This window comes from Suricata suricatta, chromosome 7, assembly GCF_006229205.1.
Source record: "Suricata suricatta isolate VVHF042 chromosome 7, meerkat_22Aug2017_6uvM2_HiC, whole genome shotgun sequence".
NCBI lineage: Eukaryota > Metazoa > Chordata > Mammalia > Carnivora > Herpestidae > Suricata > Suricata suricatta.
In genome coordinates this window covers 37,113,404-37,134,719 of record NC_043706.1, presented here as the reverse complement: position 1 = coordinate 37,134,719, position 21,316 = coordinate 37,113,404, and the positions used below count along the sequence as shown (strand labels likewise).

General features: G+C 50.1%; 2 protein-coding genes across 11 annotated transcripts in view; one reads left to right on the top strand and one right to left on the bottom strand.

The window, feature by feature from the left end:
- MOCS1 (molybdenum cofactor synthesis 1) overlaps positions 1-17,164 on the top strand; it is a 35,761-nt gene extending 18,597 nt beyond the window's left edge. For 3 of the 5 annotated variants that reach the window (XM_029943779.1, XM_029943777.1, XM_029943780.1), the window contains 8 exons: positions 6,948-7,112; positions 9,163-9,224; positions 9,556-9,667; positions 10,070-10,182; positions 10,631-10,741; positions 12,986-13,106; positions 13,574-13,621; positions 15,596-17,164. In XM_029943779.1, the coding sequence (XP_029799639.1) occupies positions 6,948-7,112; positions 9,163-9,224; positions 9,556-9,667; positions 10,070-10,182; positions 10,631-10,741; positions 12,986-13,106; positions 13,574-13,621; positions 15,596-16,356 (1,493 nt within the window). In that variant the 3' untranslated portion in view covers positions 16,357-17,164. Of the gene's footprint in view, positions 1-6,947; positions 7,113-9,162; positions 9,225-9,555; positions 9,668-10,069; positions 10,183-10,630; positions 10,742-12,985; positions 13,107-13,573; positions 13,637-15,595 lie in introns of all 5 variants that reach the window. The other 2 variants (XM_029943781.1, XM_029943778.1) reach the window with 2 other exon arrangements.
- Positions 17,165-17,802: 638 nt separating this feature from the next.
- The window catches only part of DAAM2 (dishevelled associated activator of morphogenesis 2), a 117,019-nt gene continuing 113,505 nt past the window's right edge, over positions 17,803-21,316 (bottom strand). For all 6 annotated transcript variants that reach the window (XM_029943774.1, XM_029943775.1, XM_029943771.1 and 3 more), the window contains 2 exons: positions 20,947-21,117; positions 17,803-20,829 (listed from right to left, as the gene is read on the bottom strand). In XM_029943774.1, coding sequence (XP_029799634.1) covers positions 20,608-20,829; positions 20,947-21,117 — 393 coding nt within the window. In that variant the 3' untranslated portion in view covers positions 17,803-20,607. The remainder of the gene's footprint in view (positions 20,830-20,946; positions 21,118-21,316) is intronic.

Below are 21,316 nucleotides of genomic sequence, written 5' to 3'. Positions count from 1 at the left end.
ATAAACATTAATTTTTATTCTAATTTTTTATGATCTATGACATATTTATGTACTGTTTTTAATTTCTAAACATAAGGATTTTGCATTTATATTATTTTTAAATTATAATTTATATAGTGGTCAGAGAATCTTAACTTCATGATAATTATTTAAAATGTATTGATGCTTGCTTTGTGACGTAATATATTGGCAGTTCTCATAAATGTTCTGTGTGTGCTTGCAGAGAATGGTGAATTGTCGGATGGAGACATACTTGTTCATTGGATCCAGCTTGTTAATTTTATTGTTCAAACCTTTGGTTATCTCCATTTGCTGGCTTTCTACATGTTTGGGCTGCCAATAATAAGTCAGTGGGTAGATTTGTTCATTTCTCCCAGAGGTCCTATTTTTTTATTTTATACATAGCTGAGGTGATTTTATTATGTTCATATGTTGATTAGAATTGTTATGTCTTCATAAATTGGATCTTTTATCACTGTGTAGTGGCTGTCTCCATAATGATACTTGGGGTCTTTAAGGTCTACGTATTTTATTTTAACTAAAGTTATATCAGCTTGCTTTTGGCTTTAGTAAGACCATTGTATCTGGTTTCACCTCTTTAAATCTTTTTATGTTCTTATACTTTAGATATGTTTGTTATAATGGCACATAACTATTACTTTTGTTTCTTGTATCAAATTTGACAATCTCTGACTTAACCTAAGGAGTTTATTCTAGGTACCCTTATTGTAATTATTGAAATATTTGCACTTGTTTCTGTAATCCTTTGTCCTACTTTTTCTATGTTTCTTTTTCCTCTCTAAGAGGCTTTTTAAATAAACGATCCCTCCATCTTCTAACAAGAGACAAGAACTTCAGCATACTTGTAGGCCCATGGTTTTGTCAACCTTCCTCCCACCATTATTGGGTTTATTTGTTTATTTTTGAGAGAGAGAGAGAGATACAGAGCATAGTGAGGGGCGGGGGGTGCAGAACAAGAGACACAGAATCCAAAGCAGGCTCTCCAGACTCTGAGCTGTCGTACAGAGACCATTGCAGGGCTTGAACCCACGAATTGAGAGACCATGACCTGAGCCGAAGTTGGATGTTTAACTGACTGAGCCACCCAGGTGCTCTGTTGGTATTTTCTAGAATTTTATTTCTGGGTTACTAGAACTGCTCTGCCCCTCTGTGTCTCTTGTAAGCCCTCCTTGTCTTTTAAGATAACAAACTTCACCAAGGTATTTGATCACTCCATATGCTCACAATTTTTATTGTACCTTGTAAGTTTTCCTCATCCTATTTGAGTATTCTCTCTAAAAGTTGTTTGATATATGTCTAATGGTGAACTAATTAAATCTGGCAAGTAGTTTTTATAATGTTTTAAAGTAGGAGAATAGAAGTTTTAATGTTATTTGAATGCATATAAAACTTTAAATTCAAGGTCCATTCCTTAGTTCTGTGAAAAATGTCAGTACATTGTCTGCTTATAGCCAATTTGCTGTTGGGAAAAGTCTGTTATCAGTTTGGTTCTTGATCTTGGTAGGTGAGACGTTCTTTCTCTCTGTAAGTTATTAGAATGTTTTCTTTGTTGCTGATTTTCTTAAATTTTACTATAATACCCCAAGGATAGACTTTTCCTCATTTGTCCTTCTGACATTCAGTGAAATTGCCCTTTCAGTATGAGGCCATTTGTTTCAAATTTGGGAAAAATTCTCTCCATTACTTCCTCAGATAGTTCCTTCCTGTCAGTTTAACTTTTTTCCTGGGACCTCTTTTATCTGGATTTGCCCCTTCTACTTAGAGCCTCCACAATTTTTAAATTACATTTTGATTTCTTACTCTCTTCCTCTCTTTCCTGGGAGAGCCGTAAATCTTCTCTTCTAACTCACCATGTTACTATGCTTTTACTTACTAGGTCTTTCCTCTTGTTCTTTTTTACAATGAAAATTTTTCTGTTATGTGTTTAATATCATGGTTATTCCTTTTACTGTATTTATCACGTTAATCTTACATTGATCTGTTTGGCTGGTAAATTTCTTCCTCTGAGGACATTAGCCATTCTGTGTGGCACTGCTTAACGGGAGAAGATTTAAGGCCAGATCTTGGTCGTTGACAGACCCCAGGGGACTCGAGAGCTGAGAACATCACAGTGGTTCACTCATGTTTGTAACCTTCCCACCAGCCAGCCTCCCCACGAGTGAGTTGTATGCCACACACCTCCAGGAGGCGGTATTCACTTAGGTTATGAGAATGTCACCTCCTACCATCATGTCATACGGCAGCCTTGTAGGTCTTCACCTTCAAACCCTCAGGGAGAAGCAGATTTGAAAGGAGGCAGTTACCCTTGATTTTAACCCACCAGTTCTGGGGCTTTGGAGGGGTGGGGGTGGAGGAATGCATGCCCAAGGCTGGGGTCTTCAGCCCCTCTTCCAGGAGGGCTGTGGCAGGTTCCCTGAGGTCACCTCTAGTGGATTCCCCAGCTAGTGCTCTGGGGTTGTTGACACTCATTTCTTCAGTTAAGGGGACAAATATTATTGTTCTGAGGTGTCATTTGAGGAGGGCAAGATTCAAGCTTGAATTACCTTGTTTTCCTTTAACTGCTCATCTTCTGTGCCTTCAATGTCAGGCTACAAACTCCCTCCCCAACACAGGTTCAAAAGAACCCTCCTTCTTCCCTTGTTGTTCCTCAAGATTTTCATTTCTTAAAGGTCGTGGATTCTTTGTTTCTTCAGAGATGATTTGGTGGAGGGAGCCAACAACAACTGCTAAATTTCCATGTTTTATTTTTCCACAGTAAAGCTCTTCTCTTGTTAACCTTGAAAATAAAAACGACCAAGTTATTTTTACCTGCAGAAATGGGTTTATTCAGGAATAAAAGAGAATTGCAATCTGGGACAGACAAGCTATGGCAAACTGGAGGCAAGTCTGGAGAACAAAAGGAGCAGTAAGCTTTTTATGGGGAAAAGGGTAAGTCAGGAAGGCTGCTAGAAAGGAAGAGGCCATTGGAGTAAACAGGGAGGTCCGTATGGTGGCTTCTCCTTGGCTGAACTCTTGCCAGGGGGATAAGGGAAGTGTGTCTTTCTCCAGCTGGGCCAAGTGCCATTGTCAAGTCCCTCTCTTCCAGTTGGGTCTGCAAGTGACTGAGTGGTCAAGGGAGAGAGTACCCTGCCAAAAAACTCCCAACTTCATGTGAGCAGGGTTTCCCACGATTGATTTTCACACTTTTTAAAACAACAACTTTTAAACTTTTATTTTCTTGTTACAAGAATAATACATGTTTATTTCAAAGAAGCAAAATGAATATCATTACTGTCCAGTTGCAACAACTATCACCGTTTTGGTTTAGTGACTTATTTCCAACCGTGACTTAATATAACCTGTATATTTCCCAACATCCCTAACTTTACAGTCATTTTTGCATAATACTCCATCATCCAGACAAAGCATAATTTAGCCAGTTTTCTATTGTTGGCTATCTGAATGATTTCCCTCTTTTCTTTATTCTGTATTGCTCTCTAATAAACATTCTTGTAGATAAAACATTGTGTCCTTAATTATTTACTTAGTATTTACTTAGGTTAAATTCTTTTAAGTTTTATTTATTTTGAGAGAGAGCACACACATGTGCACATGGGCAGATGAGGGTCAGGAAGAGAAGGGGAGAGTGTGTCCCAAGCAGGCTCCGTGCGGTCAGCATGGAGCCCAGTGCAGAGCTCAGTCTCACAAACCGTGAGATCAATACCTGTGCCCACACCAGGAGTTGGCCACTTATATAACTGAGCCACCCAGGCACTCTTCCTTAGGTTAAATTCTTAAAAGTGAAATTTCAGGTCACAGGCTTTATAAAGTTCCCCATACTGCTTCTCCCCAGACACAGAGCTCATTTCCAGGAAAGTTACACATCATGAACATGTGTATTTCCATATACCCCTGCCTAAGCTGGGTGTTAATTTTGTGATCTTCTGTTACCTTTTTCTCAACCCAGCTTTACTTGGGCAGTTTACTTCTGCTTTCTGCACCCATGTAGAGCTGAGCAGATTATTTGCCAAGATTCATGCATTTGAGTGGCTTGAAGTAAATTTTTCCTCTAAGATAAGTGCATATAAAAATCACCTATAATCCTCCTGGTCACAGATAACTACTGTGGACATTTTTACACAGTGTCTGTTCTCTGGATTTAAATGTAAGCGGGTGGGGTTTTTTTGTTTTTTTTGTTTTTTGTTTTTTGTTTTTTTAGTCCCGTTCCTTTATTTTGTATACAATTCTGGGAGAATTCTTTTGCTCAATTCAGTCTTGCTCATTTACTCTGCATAGGTATCCATTCCAACTTTCCATCTGGTTTGTTTACTTTCTATAACCATACTTTTTTTTATTTTCAGGAGTTCTAATTAATTCTTTTCAGAATGTAATATCCCCCTGAGGATATTCCCTCTGATTTTCTTAAACATACACTTCACATATAGCCTCGTTAGCCTCAGGTGTATAACACAGTGGTCCAATATTTGCATATATTGCACAATGAACACCACAGTAAATCTGGCTGACATCTGTCACTACACATAATTATAATTATTTTCCTTGTTATGAGAACCTTTGTGATCTGTCTTAGCAACTTTCAAATATACAATACAGTATTATTAACTACGGTGACCATGCTGTACCTCCCATCCCCATGACTGACTTATTTTATAACTGATGTGTGTGTCTCTTGACCACCATCATCCATTTTGCCCACTCCCTATCCCTCACCTCTGGCAATCACCAGTCTAGTTTCTTTATCCGTAAACTCAGGCTCTCTATTCAGGTTCATTGATCTAGGTGTCTGTTTTTATCCACTACCATACTGTTTTGCTTACCATAGCTTTGTAAGATAGTTTGAAATCAGGCAGTATGATACCTTCAATTTTGCTTTTTTCCCCTCAAGATTGCTTTGTCTATTTAGAGCAAATACATATTTTATTTTGTGAGTTCTATACATATTTTAGGATTGTCCTATTTCTGTGAAAAATACTGTTGGGATTTTGATAGAGATTGCACTGAATCTATAGATTGCTTTGGGTAGTAGGAACATTTTAACAATATTTTTCCAATTCATGAACACAGAATATCTTTCCATTTATTTATCTCTTATTCAGTTTCTTTTATTAATGTCTTAGAGTTTTCAGTGTATAGGTCTTGGTTAAATTAATTCCTAGGTATTTTATTCTTTTTGATACAATTATGAATGGGATTGTTTTCTTTATTTCTCTTTCTGATAATTTGTTATTAGTATATAGAAATGCAACAAATTTTTATATATTGATTTTCTATCTTGTAACTATACTGAATTTGTTTATTAGTTCTGAATTTAGTAGATTCTTTGAGTTTCTATATATAAAATGTCATCTGCAAACAGTGACACTTTTACTTTTTCCTTCTAGTTTGCTCCCTCCCCGCTTCCCTCTCTCTCTGTCTGTCTCTCTCTCCTCCCCTCCCTCCCTCTCACCCTCCTAAGTTTGGCTAAGACTTCCATTACCATGTTGAATAAAAGTGGCAGGAACAGATATACTTGCCTTGTTCCTGATTTTAGTCAATGGTGAAAAGCTGAAAGCGTTTCATCTAAGATGTGAGTTGTAGGTTTGTACATGGCTTCTATTATGTTGAGGAATGTTCCTTCTATATCCCTCCTTTTTTTTAAAGAGTTTTTGTCATGAATGGATATTGAATTTTGCCGGATGTTTTTCCTGCATCTATTGAGATGGCCCTATGATTCTTGTCATTCATTTTATTTATGTGGTCTGTATCACATAGATTTTGTGAATGTTGAGCCATCCTTGCATCCTTGGAATGAATTTCATATGATCCTGATATATGATCCTTTTAATACATTGTTGCATGTGGTTTGCTAATATTTTATTGAGGATTTTTTTGCATCTGTATTCATCTAACTTTGATTTTTAAAAGAATCATCTTCTATCTCGGTCACTTTTCCTTCCTCTTCCATCCTTCTATTTGTGAAAGTCCTCTTTCTTTTGCAGCATTCTCCTTAAATGTGGACTAACTCTTGGCTCTGTACTCATCCTGGTGCCCCAGGCTTCTGTTGGCCTGGCTGCCAGTGCTGGTCTCCACCACCCTTCAGCTAGCTTCAGTCCTCTAGCCTTGGGGTGAAAGCTGCAGCCTTCCCCTGCACGCAGGGGTGGCAGGAGAAAGCTTACCCAACTCATGCAAAACACAGTTTCCCAGACAGGCCGCCTCCTTGACATGCCCCGTGACCTTCCTGTCCCCTGTGTGGGTGACTGCTAAGCTTGGGGTACACTAGTCCCCCTCCTACTTTGAACAGAACCTTCTTCTATGTGTGCTTGGGGTTGTGGTTTCCTCAATCCATGTAATCCCATCTGCTCTCTGTTTTTCAGGATTTCTCCACTTCTCTGGAGCACTAAATGCTCTGTCTCTTGCCTTCCAGTATTATTGTGGACTTTTTCATCCTTCTATTATTTCTAGTGATTTTGGGTGGAAAGGAGGAGGCAGTTTAACACATCATCCAAACACTTCTTTGTTTTTCTATACAGAGTATCAGGACCTATGAGTTGGTCAACTCCCATAGTCTTCGAGTCAAGTACACAGGGATTTGAATCTCCACTGTTCTTACTAGCTGTGTGACTTTGAGCAATGTTCTTAAGGAAAGAGAGACTTGGAGAGATTATCTATTAAATAGGGATCATCCTTGTTACGAGGCTTCAATGAGCTGAGGCACGCAAAGCCTTCAGCAGAGCCTCTAGTTGAGTGAGCACTCCGTGTTTAATCTTTTGGTTGTTTTATAACGGTTTTAATTTTCCTGCTTCCTATTAAGCTAAGCCCAGTTAATAGAGGAGTACAGAGAACCCCTTTTCCATCTATATTATGTGGACCCAGAGTTTCTTCCTCCAGCCCTTTGCCCAGCCTCACCAGGAATGAGCAACTGACGCCCCGTCCTGTTCCCCCTACAGCTCAGCTCCACCGGCTGGAAGGGCTGAGGACCATTGGCATCACCACCAACGGCATCAACCTAGCCCGGCTGCTGCCTCAACTTCAGAAAGCTGGGCTCAGTGCCATCAACATCAGCCTGGATACCCTGGTGCCAGCCAAGTTTGAGTTCATCGTCCGCAGGAAAGGTGAGCAGATGAGGTTTGCAGCTGTGGGTGGCCCTCCCAGGGCTCACGTAGCCGAGGAGCTGTGGCTGGTGCCAGGCAAGGGGCCTGGTTGCCCCTTTATTCTTCACCCCCCACCCTCACCAAATGTCCTCTGTCTCTGTAGCCACACCCTTGGGAAACTTGGGGTATCCGGTGCTAGGAGCTATGGTGACCAATCTCCCCCTGCCCTGCCCTCAGTTTCCCGAGGACTGAGAAGATTTCTAGTGTGAAGCCTTTCCATTTTAAAACCAAGATAGTCCCTGGCAAACTGGGACAAGTTGGTTACCCTGTGACGAGAGAAAATGTGAGACAGCCCAGGATGGAAGCAGCTGCCCTGAGGTGCCAGGGTCAAGGCCAGCACTGCCGGGTGGCGGTCCTGCAGCAGCGCACCCATAGCTAGGCTTCGTCAGGGAGGGCAGCGTTGGGAGGTAGAGCAGCCCTGCGCCCCAGGTCTCATTAGGCCGGCACCCGGTGTCTCTTGGGCCATGAGCTTCAGTTTAGGATGGGAGGTACCCAACGTTGGATGCCCTTTGATCTCGGAGGGTGGTACATAACTGACACTTCTCTGCAGGCTCAGAGAGACACAGCTCTCCTTCCCCTTCTCTGGAACAGCTTCCAGCCCCCAGCCCCACCCTTTTTTCCCCTGCTGCCTCGACGCCCTGTTTACACCATGGATGTGCTGAGGAAGTGCTCTGCAGTCCTTGCCCTCTGAAAAGAGCTGCTCCAGGTGCTGTAGGCGATGGAGACACACAGGACATTGCTGTGCCTCACAGGCCACTGAGGGCCAAAATGTGTGATGCCACTAGACCACCTTTGCTTATCTTGTGGGGTCAATTAAAGTGTTACAGAGAAGGAGAGAGAACTCCTAGCAGGGCAGACCTGGAGGGCTCCATGGAGGAGGCATTTACCTCTATTCACTGGGGCTTGAGGAATAGGGAATAGGAGGAGGGGCTGGATCAAGGGAGCTTACTCTGAAGGGGAAGCTCACTTGGGAACCTGAAGTGGGAGAGTGGAGAGTATATTTGTGGGTTTTCCCAACATCCATGCATCCCCTGCCCCCTCATCTCCTCTCCCCGAAGTCCTGACATCAGATCTGCCTTCCCCTTCGTACTCCTGTGTCTACCACCTCCTTTTGGAAATAGAGTGCTTTACCAAAGAAGAAACTTCTAGATTATCATAACGACATTTTGTATGAAAGCTGCACTTTTCTTCCCTTTCCCGCCCCCCTCAGTGGGCCATCCAGAAATGCTGCAGGAAAACCTTGGGGGCCATCCTCTGGCCACCCTCCCCTGGGGTGATGGCCCGGCTGTGATCACACACAATCACCAGGCTGGCGGGGTGGGGGAGGGGCAGCCTGCAGGAGGCGCTCAAACGTGGGGACGCAGGAGCGAGCACAGAGTGAGCTGGGCCGTGAGGAGGAGCCTGCCTGGGTCACACATCTGCACCCACTGCAAAGGCTCGCTGGCCCCGGCGCAGCGTCTGCGCAGTCGGGGTGCAGTGAGAGTGCGCACGGTGAAGCCCTGGACAGACTGCTGTAGAGCACCGACAGGGGAGTCTGGGAACTGCGTGTGACAGCCCGCAGTGCCTCCGTTTCCCCATCTAGACAGTGAGAGGGGTCACCTGGATCAGGGTCGGCACAGGACAGCCCACCAGCCAAATCCAGCGCCCTGCTTATGTGTTTTATAGCCTGGGAGCCAAGAGTGGATTTTACAGAGAATATTTGTAGCCAGCTTAATGATAGAGAACATGAACTGTGAACCCCCAGTCAGGCAAAGTATTATCCCAGCAAAAAGCCTTCTGTTTATCCATTATATTTGTAGAGCTGTGTTATAAAAAAACTACTCAATATTAGTCAATACAGTCTTTACAGCTGTACCTAATAATATCCTCAATTTCATTTCTTGGTGTTCAGAGCCTATGATATTTACTATGTGGCCCCTGAGGCTCCTTACAGCTTTGGTGCTTCCCTGTGGGTGTAAGGGAGGCAGGAGAGAGGGAGAAAGTTTCCCGACCCTTCTCTCCCTCCTTGCAGGCTTCCACAAGGTCATGGAGGGCATCCACAAGGCCATCGACCTGGGCTACAGCCCTGTGAAGGTGAGGACGTGCTGCTGCTCTTGCCCTCTGCCTTCTGCCCCTCTAGCCTGGCTTGGCCTTCCACTGCCAGCATCTGGGCCCGTGGCAGCTCTCTGCCGTGGCCAGTGCAGCCACGCTGTATCCCCCACCACTCCCTTGCCTGCTGCATCCAGCCTGTCCCTGACCCCCTACAAGGGAGGGGAGAAAGCCAGTGACCCCCTTGGAATCCCTAACTTGAGGCCTGGGGTGGGGAGACCAGGAGTGAGCCCCCCAGTGGAGAGAGACCCCCAGAGATCATCCCTTTTGGAATGCAGGGGAGACAGCCCTTGTGGTCCTCTTGTCCCCTGGACAGGTGAACTGTGTGGTGATGCGAGGCCTAAACGAGGATGAGCTCCTGAACTTTGTGGCCTTGACTGAGGGCCTCCCCCTGGACGTGCGCTTCATAGAGTACATGCCCTTTGATGGTCAGTGACCTGCGGCCGGGAGGAAAGAGGAGGTTGGGCCTGGGGGCAGAGCTGGCCCAGCGCCATGCTGAGAGCATGGGGGAGGGGCATCCTGTGGACCCTGGCAAGGGCTGAGTGGGGCAGGCAACGTCTGGCTGATTCCAGGTCCTGCTCTGTGTGTAGGAATTTCTCCAGGGATGATGGGGTGGGCCCTGGGCAGGCTCCAGCGCTAGGGCTATGATGGGGCATCGGAGACATCTCAGAGTCGGGGGTGGGTTTGGTTTGACCCAAGTGTTTTAGGGCAGGGCCTCCTGACCTCCCACCCAAGAGGCAGAACTGATTCCTGGGCGATGTGGGAGAAAGGACCAGAAGACCCCGGGTCCCGGGAACCCTGTGACTCCATGGTTTCCAACCCCAATACAGGCAACAAGTGGAACTTCAAGAAGATGGTCAGCTACAAGGAGATGCTGGACACCCTCCGGCAGCAGTGGCCAGAGCTGGAGAAGCTCCCCGAGGAGGAATCCAGCACAGCCAAGGTTGGGGGCAGGAGGGTGGGGCAGTAGGGGGGGAGTGCTGGCCCTGAGGTCAGAATGCAGCAGTGGGGGTGGTACAACATAGTGGCAGGCATTACCTTCCTGTCCCCTCCCTCCTCATGGACAGAGTAGCAGGCTGGGCGTGGGGTGGCCATGGTGCCTCGTCGTAGGCTGCAGGCCGGTACGTGGTGGAGAGGTGCTCTGGCCGTGCTGCCCACAGGCCTCCAATTCCGTAGCAGTTTGCTCTCAGGCAGGCCCAGTGCAAGCAGAGAGCTCCGGGGTCGTCCGTCCTGGAAGTCTTCTCCCCGCTGGGGGCCTTGAATGCTCCCTTCCTGGCCCTCCTCCAGAGGGGCTGTGGAGTAGGAGCTCTGGTGCCAGGGAGGGAGAGCTGGCCCTCCTCGGCCCATCCATCCCCTCCCCTCCCCTGCCCTTCTTTCCTTCCTCACCCCAGGCCTTTAAAATCCCTGGCTTCCGAGGCCAGTTCAGCTTCATCACGTCCATGTCTGAGCATTTCTGTGGAACCTGCAACCGACTACGAATCACAGCAGACGGGAACCTCAAGGTACGTGTCCCCTTCCCCACAAGGGCCCCTTGCCACTTCTGTGTTGTGACTATCACTTCCTACTCGTGTCTCCATCTGGAGGGAAGACTCGCAGGGCACATGGGGTGTTTGGGAAATAGTGTCAGATTTGGGGGGCTCTTAGGGGCAGAAGGTGAAGGTGAACTCATGACCTTCCTTCCTAGGGTCCTCAAAATAGCTTCGGGTTGATGGTGGGGGCTGCTTTCCAGGACTCCATGTTACTGGGGTAGATGGGGGAGAGGTGAAGGGTCAGTGTCCACTGGGCCCCAGCCCCCACCCCAGTCGGCCCCTTTCCAGGACCGGGACTCAGCTCCAAAACCATCGTCTGCTACTCATATCTGGCAGCACATCTGTGCCTCAGCCCTGTGAGGAATGTCAGAGAGGCATAGACCTACCCGCTCCCATTAGAGGTAAAGAGTCATTAATGAGACCAAACAAAGAGCTGATGTGCAGCAGTGCATAATTCTTTGTCAGATGAGTGGCCAGACAGGCCATAAGGGGGGTGGACCTTGAGGGGGCACCTTCTGGATGCTGGTGAGCCTTGAAGGATGAAGTGAGGGCAAGGGAACACTTGTCCGAGATTCATACTAACATGGCTGGGGCCTATTCACACCAGGAATGGAGACATCGAGTGGTAGAGGACTCGAATGCCCGGGAAAAGAGGTGCAGCCTGTGTTCTGCTGAGTGGGGTGCCGTGTATTCTGTTGACAGTGGGGTGCTGTGCAGCTTGTGGACAAGGCGGGGGCATGACTCCCATTCATGTTTGAGGAAGAATAACCCACTGGTTGAATTTGGAAATAGGAAGACTAGTCAGATGGCTGTTTGACTCTAGGTGTAGGTAAGAGTGTGAGGTGAGCGTGGGAAGGGAGAATGAAGGAACTTGGTGATGCCTGCTGAGAGGAGGGTGTCTGGGTCCAGGTCGGCTGCGGGACCTGTTTAGCAGGGGGAGGAGGGTGAGAGCAGTTTAAGTGCATTGAGTTTGATGTCCAAAAGGGACCATCCAGTGCTTGTTCAAAAGCTTGTTTGTTTGTTTATTTGTTTTCTGGCTGGAGACATGGAATCGCTGTCAAGTACAGGCTGGCATCTGTATAGTCAGGGCCCCTGCAGGAGATGGAAGGTGTGGTTCTGAAGAGAATGTAATGGAGAGGCTATTTCTGGTGCAGGGTGAAGGGGGCTTAGGAGAGAAGTCAGCAGACAGCTGTTCCCACCCCCAGGGGAGGGGAGGAAGGGGTGTCACTGGGGCCTATGCAGAGCTGAGGCCCAGAGAGGGGAGCAGTCACCGCCCCACATGGCAGAGCCCAGGAGAAGGGCCTGGTCTTCCCAGTCTCCCTGCGGCCAACCCAGGCAGAGGCTGGCTGGAGGGCAGCCTTGAGGGTGGGCCTGTGGGGGCCTCGTGGTTGCATAGAGTAGAGCCTGTGGCCTGGCAGGGGGAGCAAGGGGTGAGAAATGAACAGCCCGGTAAAATGGTGCACCTTCCACTTAGATTTTGTTTGGATCTTCTCCAGTGCCCTCTGCCCTCAGAGGCTTCTTGGACACTCCTCAGTGTCCATAGGGCCGCCTTCTACAGAGCTGGCACACAGTAGGCGCTTTGTAGAGTTTGGTGGGAGGGTGGTAGGCATCTCGCTTTCTGGGACTGCTTCGTCCACCCCTGAGCCCCCAGAGCACCCAGGAGCTGAGGAGCGTTGAGTCTGAATGGGCTCAGTATGCCACCTCCGCCAGGCCTGTGCTATTCAGCCATCAGTCAGGCTCACACCCTGGAGTGGGTGCAGGGACAGGCAGGTAATGTCCATGATTGGGGGCCAGGAGGAGACATGCCACCTCTAGGGCATATGGCAGGACTTTTCTCTAGCTGATTGGGGTCCATTCTCGAGGCAGTGAAGAAACTATTATATGGGAGGTCTCAGCAGAAGGCATGGTCACATCTTCATGTGCCACCTCTGTCGGCCACTGTTTACTTTTTCATAGTATGCTCTACAAGCTGAAGGTAACATGGTCGTAAATTAGATACGTCCTTAGGGTATCTGACTTCCTGCCCTTCCCGCCTCTCTGACTTCACTATCCAGCCCCTTCTGACCTTCAGTGTAGGAAGTCCTGCCTGGAGTATGACCCAGCCACAGGTGGCCTGGGTGGGGGCACTCGGCCCACGGTGGACTCCTGGGATGGGGGCTGAGGCTCGGGGACAAGGGAGGCATGTGTTCTCCTCACCCCCATGGTGACCACCCACAGGTCTGCCTCTTCGGGAACTCAGAGGTGTCTCTCCGGGACCACCTGCGGGCGGGGGCCTCCGAGGAAGAGCTGCTGCAGATCATCGGTGCCGCTGTGGGCAGGAAGAAGCGGCAGCATGCAGGTGAGGGGTGGGCATGGAGAAGGCCAGGCTGGCTGCTGAGTGGGCCAGGGCAGGGGCTGAGAGGACAGAGCAGAGCTTGGCAGGGAGCCAGTAGGACTCTGTGCTGTCCTGGCGTCCAGTCCCTCCTGTGGCACCTGTAGACCGGGGGTACGGTGATGGTTCCTCTCCCTCAGGGGCATTGGCACAGCAGAGCCTTGCAGGGTGGGGACCCCAAATTCTCTTGGGCTGTCTTATTGGGTGGGGGGGAAGAGGGGTGTCACTGTACCTCTCTGGAGGGCGGGGCCCGGGCATCCACAGACTACTCTGGCTCTGGCACGGGTGACCCTGCAGTGTGCAGCAGGGGCTGTTTGTCAGGGTGCACCTAGGTGAGTGCATGACCCCGGGTTGTCCTACCACTGTGACCACTGTCAGTTTCAGCGAACTCTCCTTTCCTTGCCCTCCCCCTCCCCATCTTTCCCTTACCCCAGGCATGTTCAGTATTGCCCAGATGAAGAACCGGCCCATGATCCTCATCGGTGGGTGACCCATCAGTACGTAACTGCTCACCCCTGTCACTGGGGGGGGTCCTGTGGGGTGGGGCCCCTGCCACAAGGCACCCCCAGGTCCTGCATTTCATCCTGATGTTCTCATCCTTTTCTCCTATTGGACCTCTATCTTTTCTCACTGCTCAAGCTTTACTGGGTCTTCCCTTTCCATTGCTCCCCCTCACTCTGCATGCCACAGAAACCATCATTCCGTCTCCCCAGAGATTGGGGCAGGGGGTCCTCTAGAATTATGGTCACTAAGTTAGTTGTCCCCCGAAAACGGAGCTCCTGGTTAAGACAGGGACCTTGTCCTTGGCTCTAGAACCTCCCAGCTGGATACCATCACAGGCACCTGGGCAGATCTTGAGGCAGCAAGCTAAGAATGCTAGTGACCTTTTCAGGGAGGCGGCAGCCAGGACCTCAACTCCTTAACTCCTGGGAACTTGTGTGCACAGGACAGTTCTCATGCACAGGATGCTTCAAACGAAGCACATTTTTAAAAATAAATTCCTACATGTTCTCTGGCTGGCCTCTGAGGAGCTTTAGAAATGATGCTACCCCCTCTGGCAAATGCCCAGGCTAGATCAGGGGAGGCCTTGCCCCGCTGGGATTCTGAATTGTACTGCTAGGCAAGAGAAAGCAGTGAGAAAAACTAGCTCAAGCGATTGGAGCCCAGTGAGTGCAGGGGCCCAGAGGCAGCCCAAGGATGGCCTCCCATCCCAGCCACCCAGAGAAGGGAAGGCAGCTCACCAAAGAGCTCCACGGGGACGAGAACTTGACCTCTCTCTTCTTCAAGCCCCACTGCCAGTACCATAGTTGTACGGTTGGGATTTGACCCATGCTGACCACCCTGATGGCAAGGAGTGGGGGTATCTTGGTGGCCTCCTTAGGACATTGGCAAGGTAGGGGCCCAGAAGATGATGGGAAGCTGGAATTTGGGAGGCCTGTTTGATTCATAAAGTATATTATTCCTCTCAAGGATATAGAGAAATAAGCTGGTCTGATTTCTATAAAACCAGGAGTTGCCTAGAATAGGGCCTCTGACTTTCATGCACACGAATCACTTGGGAATCTTGTCATTTCAGATTCGAATTTGGGAGGCCTGGGCTGAAGTTCTGCCCTGGACTATGGTTTAAGTGACAAGAGCCTACAAGGCTTCCAGGGCCCTTGGCACCATTTGGATTACCCTGTCACTTTGTGGGTACTTCTGATGTCCTTGAGGGGGCTTAAAAGACATTGTTTAAATAGATAAAATATTTCCCTTGGTATCTTACCTGTGTAAACTCCGTAATTACTATGAACTCTTCATAGAGAATGTAAAGATAAGAGTAACTGTATTGGTGATTCAGGCTGAGATCTTGCTGTAGTTTTTAGAAAATGCAGGGACATGGAGAGGTCACATGATTGGGCTATAGTCTTCAGACATTAGATGTTTCTGTACTTTCTTTTTGTTTATAGAGAGAGAGTGGGGGAGAGGGGCAGGAGGAGAGAGAGTGAGTCTTAAATAGGCTCAATGCTTAGTGCAGAGCCTAACACGGGGCTCGACCCCACAACCCTGGGATCATGACCTGAGCCAAAATCGGGAGTCAGATGCTTAACCAAAGGAGCCACCCAGGCACCCCCAGACCTTAGGTGTTTCTGAAGAGAACTTCAGTGGTGAGGAACTGTTGGTGTATAAGGGAGCCCAGAAATGCCCATGCCACCACCGTGGGCCCCTGGGCATTGGGGGCACTGTTCCCTGTGTGCCACTTGCTGAGAGGGGCTGCAGATCTGTATTTCAGGACCCTCTGTCTCCGTACTTCTTGCTTTCCCTTTTCTCACTGTGCTCTCTGCTCTTCACCCCTCTCTCCCCAGTGTGGAAGCAAGAACTCAAGGTGGGGCAGGGCAGGGGTTGGGGTAAGAGGTGGGGAAAGAAAATTTCCCTTCTGGACTTAGTCTTTCTTCTCTTTCTTGCTTGCTTTTCAGAGTTACTTTTGATGCTCCAAGATTCCCCACCAGCCATTCCAAGCATTTCCTCCCAGGACCCCTTTCGTGTTCAGGGTATAAGACATAGAGTGAGTTTCTCCAACCAGATGGAGACTTTGTGGAAAGGATGCCGGGGCCCTGGGACCCCTCTCCTTGCCCAGAGGTGGCTGGGGTCCAGCCCCCCTCAGAGACACTGCAGTTCCTGCCAAGACTCAGACACCAACCCAAAGTGCCTTAGTGCAGTGTCCCAGACTCCTGCCACCCCCTCAGGACCCCTGCCAACCTCGGACCAACTAACTCATGTGGATGCAGAAGGACGCGCAGCTATGGTAGATGTTGGCGGGAAGCCGGACACGGAGCGGGTGGCCGTGGCCTCAGCTGTCGTCCTACTGGGGCCCGTGGCCTTCAAGCTTGTCCAGAAGAACCAGCTAAAGAAAGGAGATGCCCTGGTGGTGGCCCAGTTGGCCGGAGTCCAGGCTGCCAAGCAGACCAGCCAGCTGATTCCACTGTGCCACCACGTGGCCCTGAGCCACGTCCAGGTACAACTGGAGCTGGACAGCACACACCATGCCGTGGGGATCCAGGCATCTTGCCGGGCTCGGGGCCCCACGGGGGTGGAGATGGAAGCCTTGACCGCAGCTGCTGTGGCCGCCCTCACGCTGTACGACATGTGTAAGGCTGTCAGCAGAGACATCGTGGTGGGGGAAATCAAGCTTATTAGCAAGACTGGGGGCCAGCGGGGGGACTTCCATCGGACGTAGAGAGTTCTTGCCCCTCTCCCCTGGGCCCAGCCAGGTCAAGATGGGATGCACGTTCCTGCAGCCCCAGCACTGTTGACCTTCACCAGTGGGAGCTGAGGTCCAGTGCCCCCTCACTGCTACATGCTCTGTAGTGACCCGCAAGGTTTCCTACATTAGAGAGGAAACCAGCAGGCCTGTCAGCCTTCCTGGACCCTATAGTAGTGGGAGGGGGTCACCATGAGCAATGCCAGCAAACTGAAAAATCACATCGTCTGAAATAGTCCCCAGATAACACATCCCGGTTCAGACAGTCCCGTTCATGACTTCCGCTTCTCATTTTGGGTTTTCTCCTTCTCCTTCCTTGTGGAGAGAATAAGGGCTCATGAAGCAGAGGGAACCTGCTTTGAGGAGGAACAAGTGCAGTTCACATTAAGAGTGTTCCACAGCTCCTCTAAAGCAGCTCTGCCTTCCCGAGTTTGTGGAGCCACAGCACCACCCCCCTTCTTCCCTTCCCATCACCCCTCTGAAAGGGCCAGTTAACCCCTCCCTTTACCTGACTCTGTGTCCCATCAAACCTGCAGGGTTTTGGCTTAAAAATTGCACTTGACCTGCCAGCTCCCTTTCCTGGGCCCCTTCCCCTTAACAGGACCCACACAGGCAGCAGCCCTGAGGACTCCTGACCGAGCACACATCCCACGCCTGGCCCTGCGCACCGCTGTTCTGTCCACCACCCACACCCCTTTTTTCGGGAACATATCAGGGAAAGAAGAGAGTTGAAGATTGCCTTCACCCTCGCAGCGCACAAAATAAAGCCACGATGCCAACTTTGGAGGTGCGAGAATGAGTATCTGTGCAGAGGGCACCCAGCTGCTATGAATTCATGCTCATCTCTCAGCTCTGCCCCGAAGCCCACCCAGGCAGTGGGGAAGAGGACCCGGACAGATACTAGCCAAAGGGGCATGTTCTCTGTATATCCTTTGTCTTCCCCGTGAGAGAAGGTAGGAGGGGAGTGGGCAGCATCGAGCTGCACTCCCTGCAGTGAGTGTCAGGTGGGGTGGGGGTGGTCTAAAACTCAGCACTGGCTTTGCCAGCTATTCAAGATCAAAGGGGTGCACTTAGTGGCTCCCGGTATGCACATCCCCAAACAATGCTGGCTGGGTTCTCCTATGCAGATAGTGTCTTTGGGTCTATCCTCAGTGCCCCCCACCCTGCTTGCCTCCCCTCTACACTACACTCAGGTGTGCTGGCAAACATTTGACAACCAGCTCTTGGGAAAAGAAAACGCCAAAGTCCGTGGCTGATCTCAAGCTACCATCCAATGTGAACTGGCTTACCAAACTTCTCAACACATAGCCATTGGTGCTCTCAGAGCTAAGAGGAGCCAGCTCCAACCCCCCACTGGCTACCACTGCTCTCCGGCACACCTCAAGTCCCCACACCGGAAGAAGGCCCAAGTTTCAAGGTAGCCTGGATGGGGATGGTATGGGTTTAATATTTTTTAGTATTACAATATATTCTTATAAAAATGGTGCAGGTAAAAAGGATACTGCAGATTTTGTACATTAGCCTCACTCGTTGTCTGAGACAGCTTGGTGAAAGCAGCCGTGGCATGGAGGCGTCCCTGGTAGAGGCTGGAGGAACAGTCACGGCACCCCAGTTGGTAACAATGGGATCGGGGTGGGGAGAGCCTGGACCAGACCCTTCCCCATCCACCTGCAGAATTTTTTCCTCCGGCTGCCCTAAACACACCTGATCCCCTCCCCGGGGAGGGAGCGCGGGTGTTGCTGCTGAGAAGGGGACAGGTTGCATTAGGTTAACTGACTTTTATATTGGACACAAAATTAGACAGCTGGAGAAATGTACCTGAAGGTGGCAGGAGGGTGAGAAGGGCGCAGGGGAAAGACCAAGGAACAAATAGGCGTAAACATTTAGCATATCAAGGACCAACTCAACTGTCTCCATGAGGCACCAGCCCCTTCTTGCTGAGTCAACTATGATGGTCCGTGGTCCAAGGCACTGTTGGAGATCTGGCTACTTTACTGGCTAGATTTAGAAAATAATAAATAGAGAAGGAAAACTCTTTTGGGGTGAGAAGCCTGAGCCCTGGAACAAGATACATGTCCTCTGTAAACAGTTAAACCAAAGTGTGCTTTTCTCTGGATCCAATATGTCTTGAACAGCTTCTGTATTCCTCGTCTTTCCTGGTGTGTATCCAGTCTTCCGTGGTGAGTGGACATGCTGTTGTATAGAATTGGAGCCCCCCCTTGTTCCCTACCCCTGCAGGGGTAGGTTGACCTCAGCCCAGCCAGTGTGGGAGAGGACCCTTCAGAGACTGTACCCACAACCTTCCCGTCATCCCAAGGCCTGCTGCTTGTGGCGGGGACTGTTGGCTATACAGATGGGTTTAGCAAAGACCTCTGCAGCTCTCTTCCTGGAAGCCTTCATCTCGCCGTCACCTGGATTCCAGGATGGCCTCTTCCCATCGATCCTGGCTAGGCATTTGCTCAGATCCCTCCCTCTCAAACCAACACACATGCTGGGCTCACCAACCCTAGGTTTCTCTGTCCCCCGCCTCCCCCAGCTACTCTGGCCCTACCCCAGGAATCTGATGTAGAGAAAAGATAAGCAGCTGAAGAGTGGGCCAAGCCCACCAGTGTGTCCACTGGCAATAACCCTGAGCTGGAGGCGTAGGTTGAAAGGTGAGAACAAAGGGGAGGGCAGGAAGATAGGCAAGGAGCTGGTTGATGGAGGGTCTCAGAGGATGATAGGTCAACTCTAGGAGGAAGAAATGTATGAAAAATAAGAGCCTTGTGGAGTTGATCTCCCTTCTCTTAGAAGACAGAAGTTTTGTTTAGACATAGCAATTGCCCCCCCACCCCCAGGACAGCCCAAGATGGACAGAATGGATGGTTAGAGTGGGTGGGACAGCCAGTATGGACCCTTAGAAGTCAGGTTGAATAATAAGCTGAGAGGTGGGTCCTGTCTGCCATCTTTGGTACCCAGTCTTCCACCTTTGGCTCATTCAGGCAGCACACCCCCAGACAAATTGGCCTTTCTCCTCCATATTCCATCTCCTTAGCTTCCCTGCCTGCTCCGGCTCCCAGTCTGAATGCCTCAGAGCTCACATGTAAGTGCAGAGGGCAGCTCTGGCCCTTCAGACCTTCTCAGGAAGAGACACCCCAGGGCCAGCCTTAGCCAGGTATTCATGGTTTTAAGTGGTCTTTCAGAGGTCAGAGGAGGGGGAGGTCCCCGTGGCTTCTGCCCTGAGGCAGACATTAAAGCCTTTGGGATCTGATGAACAGTTTAGTGGTAGACCAGGGAGCACTAGAGTGGAGTTCGGCATTCAAGTGCTGTCCTCTAGAGAGATCTCGTAATTCCCAGCCAACACCATGTGGTCTCACTTCAAGACAATGGTTGGGTTTTACAGAGAAGGTGTGAGGAGAGTTTTGTTCCAGGGTCCCTATGCCCAAGGCACGAGGTGTGGTGATGAGTGGGATCTTTCTTGAACCCTTTCCTTTACCAGATTCATCAAGTATCTGATAGCCATAGTTGTGGGAACCCAAAGGTGAGTGTTCTGAGATTCAGGATTAGTAGATAGGATGGAAGTGGCAGTAGGAAGGAAGGGAGAGAGACTTAAGACATATAAGGGAGGGGCCAAAGGACTTGTGATGTATGCAACAGGCACTGCCACTCTGTCCTGATGACTTGGTCCCTGCATCATACTCCCCGCACTTCTTCTGAAACATACCTAGCTAGAATATATAGTGCCTCTTCCTTTTCCATCCAAGGGGAACGTTTGCCCCCATATCAAGATTCTATTAAGGCTCCCCTTGGGGAATGGGGGCCTGCATTCTCTCACTCTGGCTCTCAGGGTGCCCCCCCCCCATTAACTCCCTACCGCACATGACATCTGGACAAGGCCCATTGGACCTGTCCACTCTAGATCTAGAACACTTGTGTGCCAACATGTGGGTGCCCTTGCTGGGGGGTGGGGGGCAAGGCTCCTTCAGCTCGGCCTGTCAGGGATGTCCAGGTCCACCTCAGAGTGACCCTGGGGGCTAGGATTCAGGAAGAATAACGGAACAGGAGATGAGGAGCCCCTTCAGGTAAGTGCAGGGACACCTGGTCCTGCCACACGCGCCTCCCCCACCCCAGGACCCAGCCCAGGGCTCGTTCGAACCGAGCACCAAATTGTTTAAGGATCAAGGCCACCTGCGTCAGCCCCTTGGTCCATCCCTGTCTCCCACCTCCTGTGGTGGCCAGTCCCCCAGGTCAATAATTTAGCCTGCTGATGGCCCGTTCCCGGGTAACTTCCAGGGCCTGGCTCCCTGACCGCTTGCGGCTACGCTTGAGCTTGCACAAGTCCTTGTCAAAAACTTCCCCCGAGCGCAGGGCGGACACCAGGTCATCGAACTCGCCTCCTTCCTCGAGCGTGCTGCCCGCATGGACCTTCCGCTGCCGCTGCCACCGCTCCCGCTCCCTCTGCTCCTTCAGCTGGAAGACAGGACGAGTGAGGGGGCTGTCAAACAGGTGTCTGCAGCTCGCAGGCCCCTCCGGATACACCCTGTGCCTCCTCCCCCGTCAGCGCCCCACTCAACCAGGTCTTCTCACCATGGCTTCCATGCGCGCCCGCCGTTCCTCCTCCTCTTTCCTCCTCCGCATGGCCTCCAGGTCCTGCCGGGCCTCCGAGAAGGCCTGCAGGAAGGTGTCAAAGATCCCAAAGAATTCATCCGGCTGCATCTTGCTGTCCTGCTCCCCAAAGTGCATCAGAGCCTTGGAGAACTGTCAGGAGGAGAAGGGGTGGTGAGAGTCTCTCCCAAGCATGGTGGGCTCAGCCTGTGTGGTTAGCTGAGTTCCCCACCAGAGCAGAGCCTGGCCCAAGTCTGGAGGCCCCTGACAGAGCGGGGAGACACCCTCTATCATCAGGGCAGGGAAAGGCTGAAAGAAAAGCCTGAGGCTGACATCATGGGGTGGTACAGGG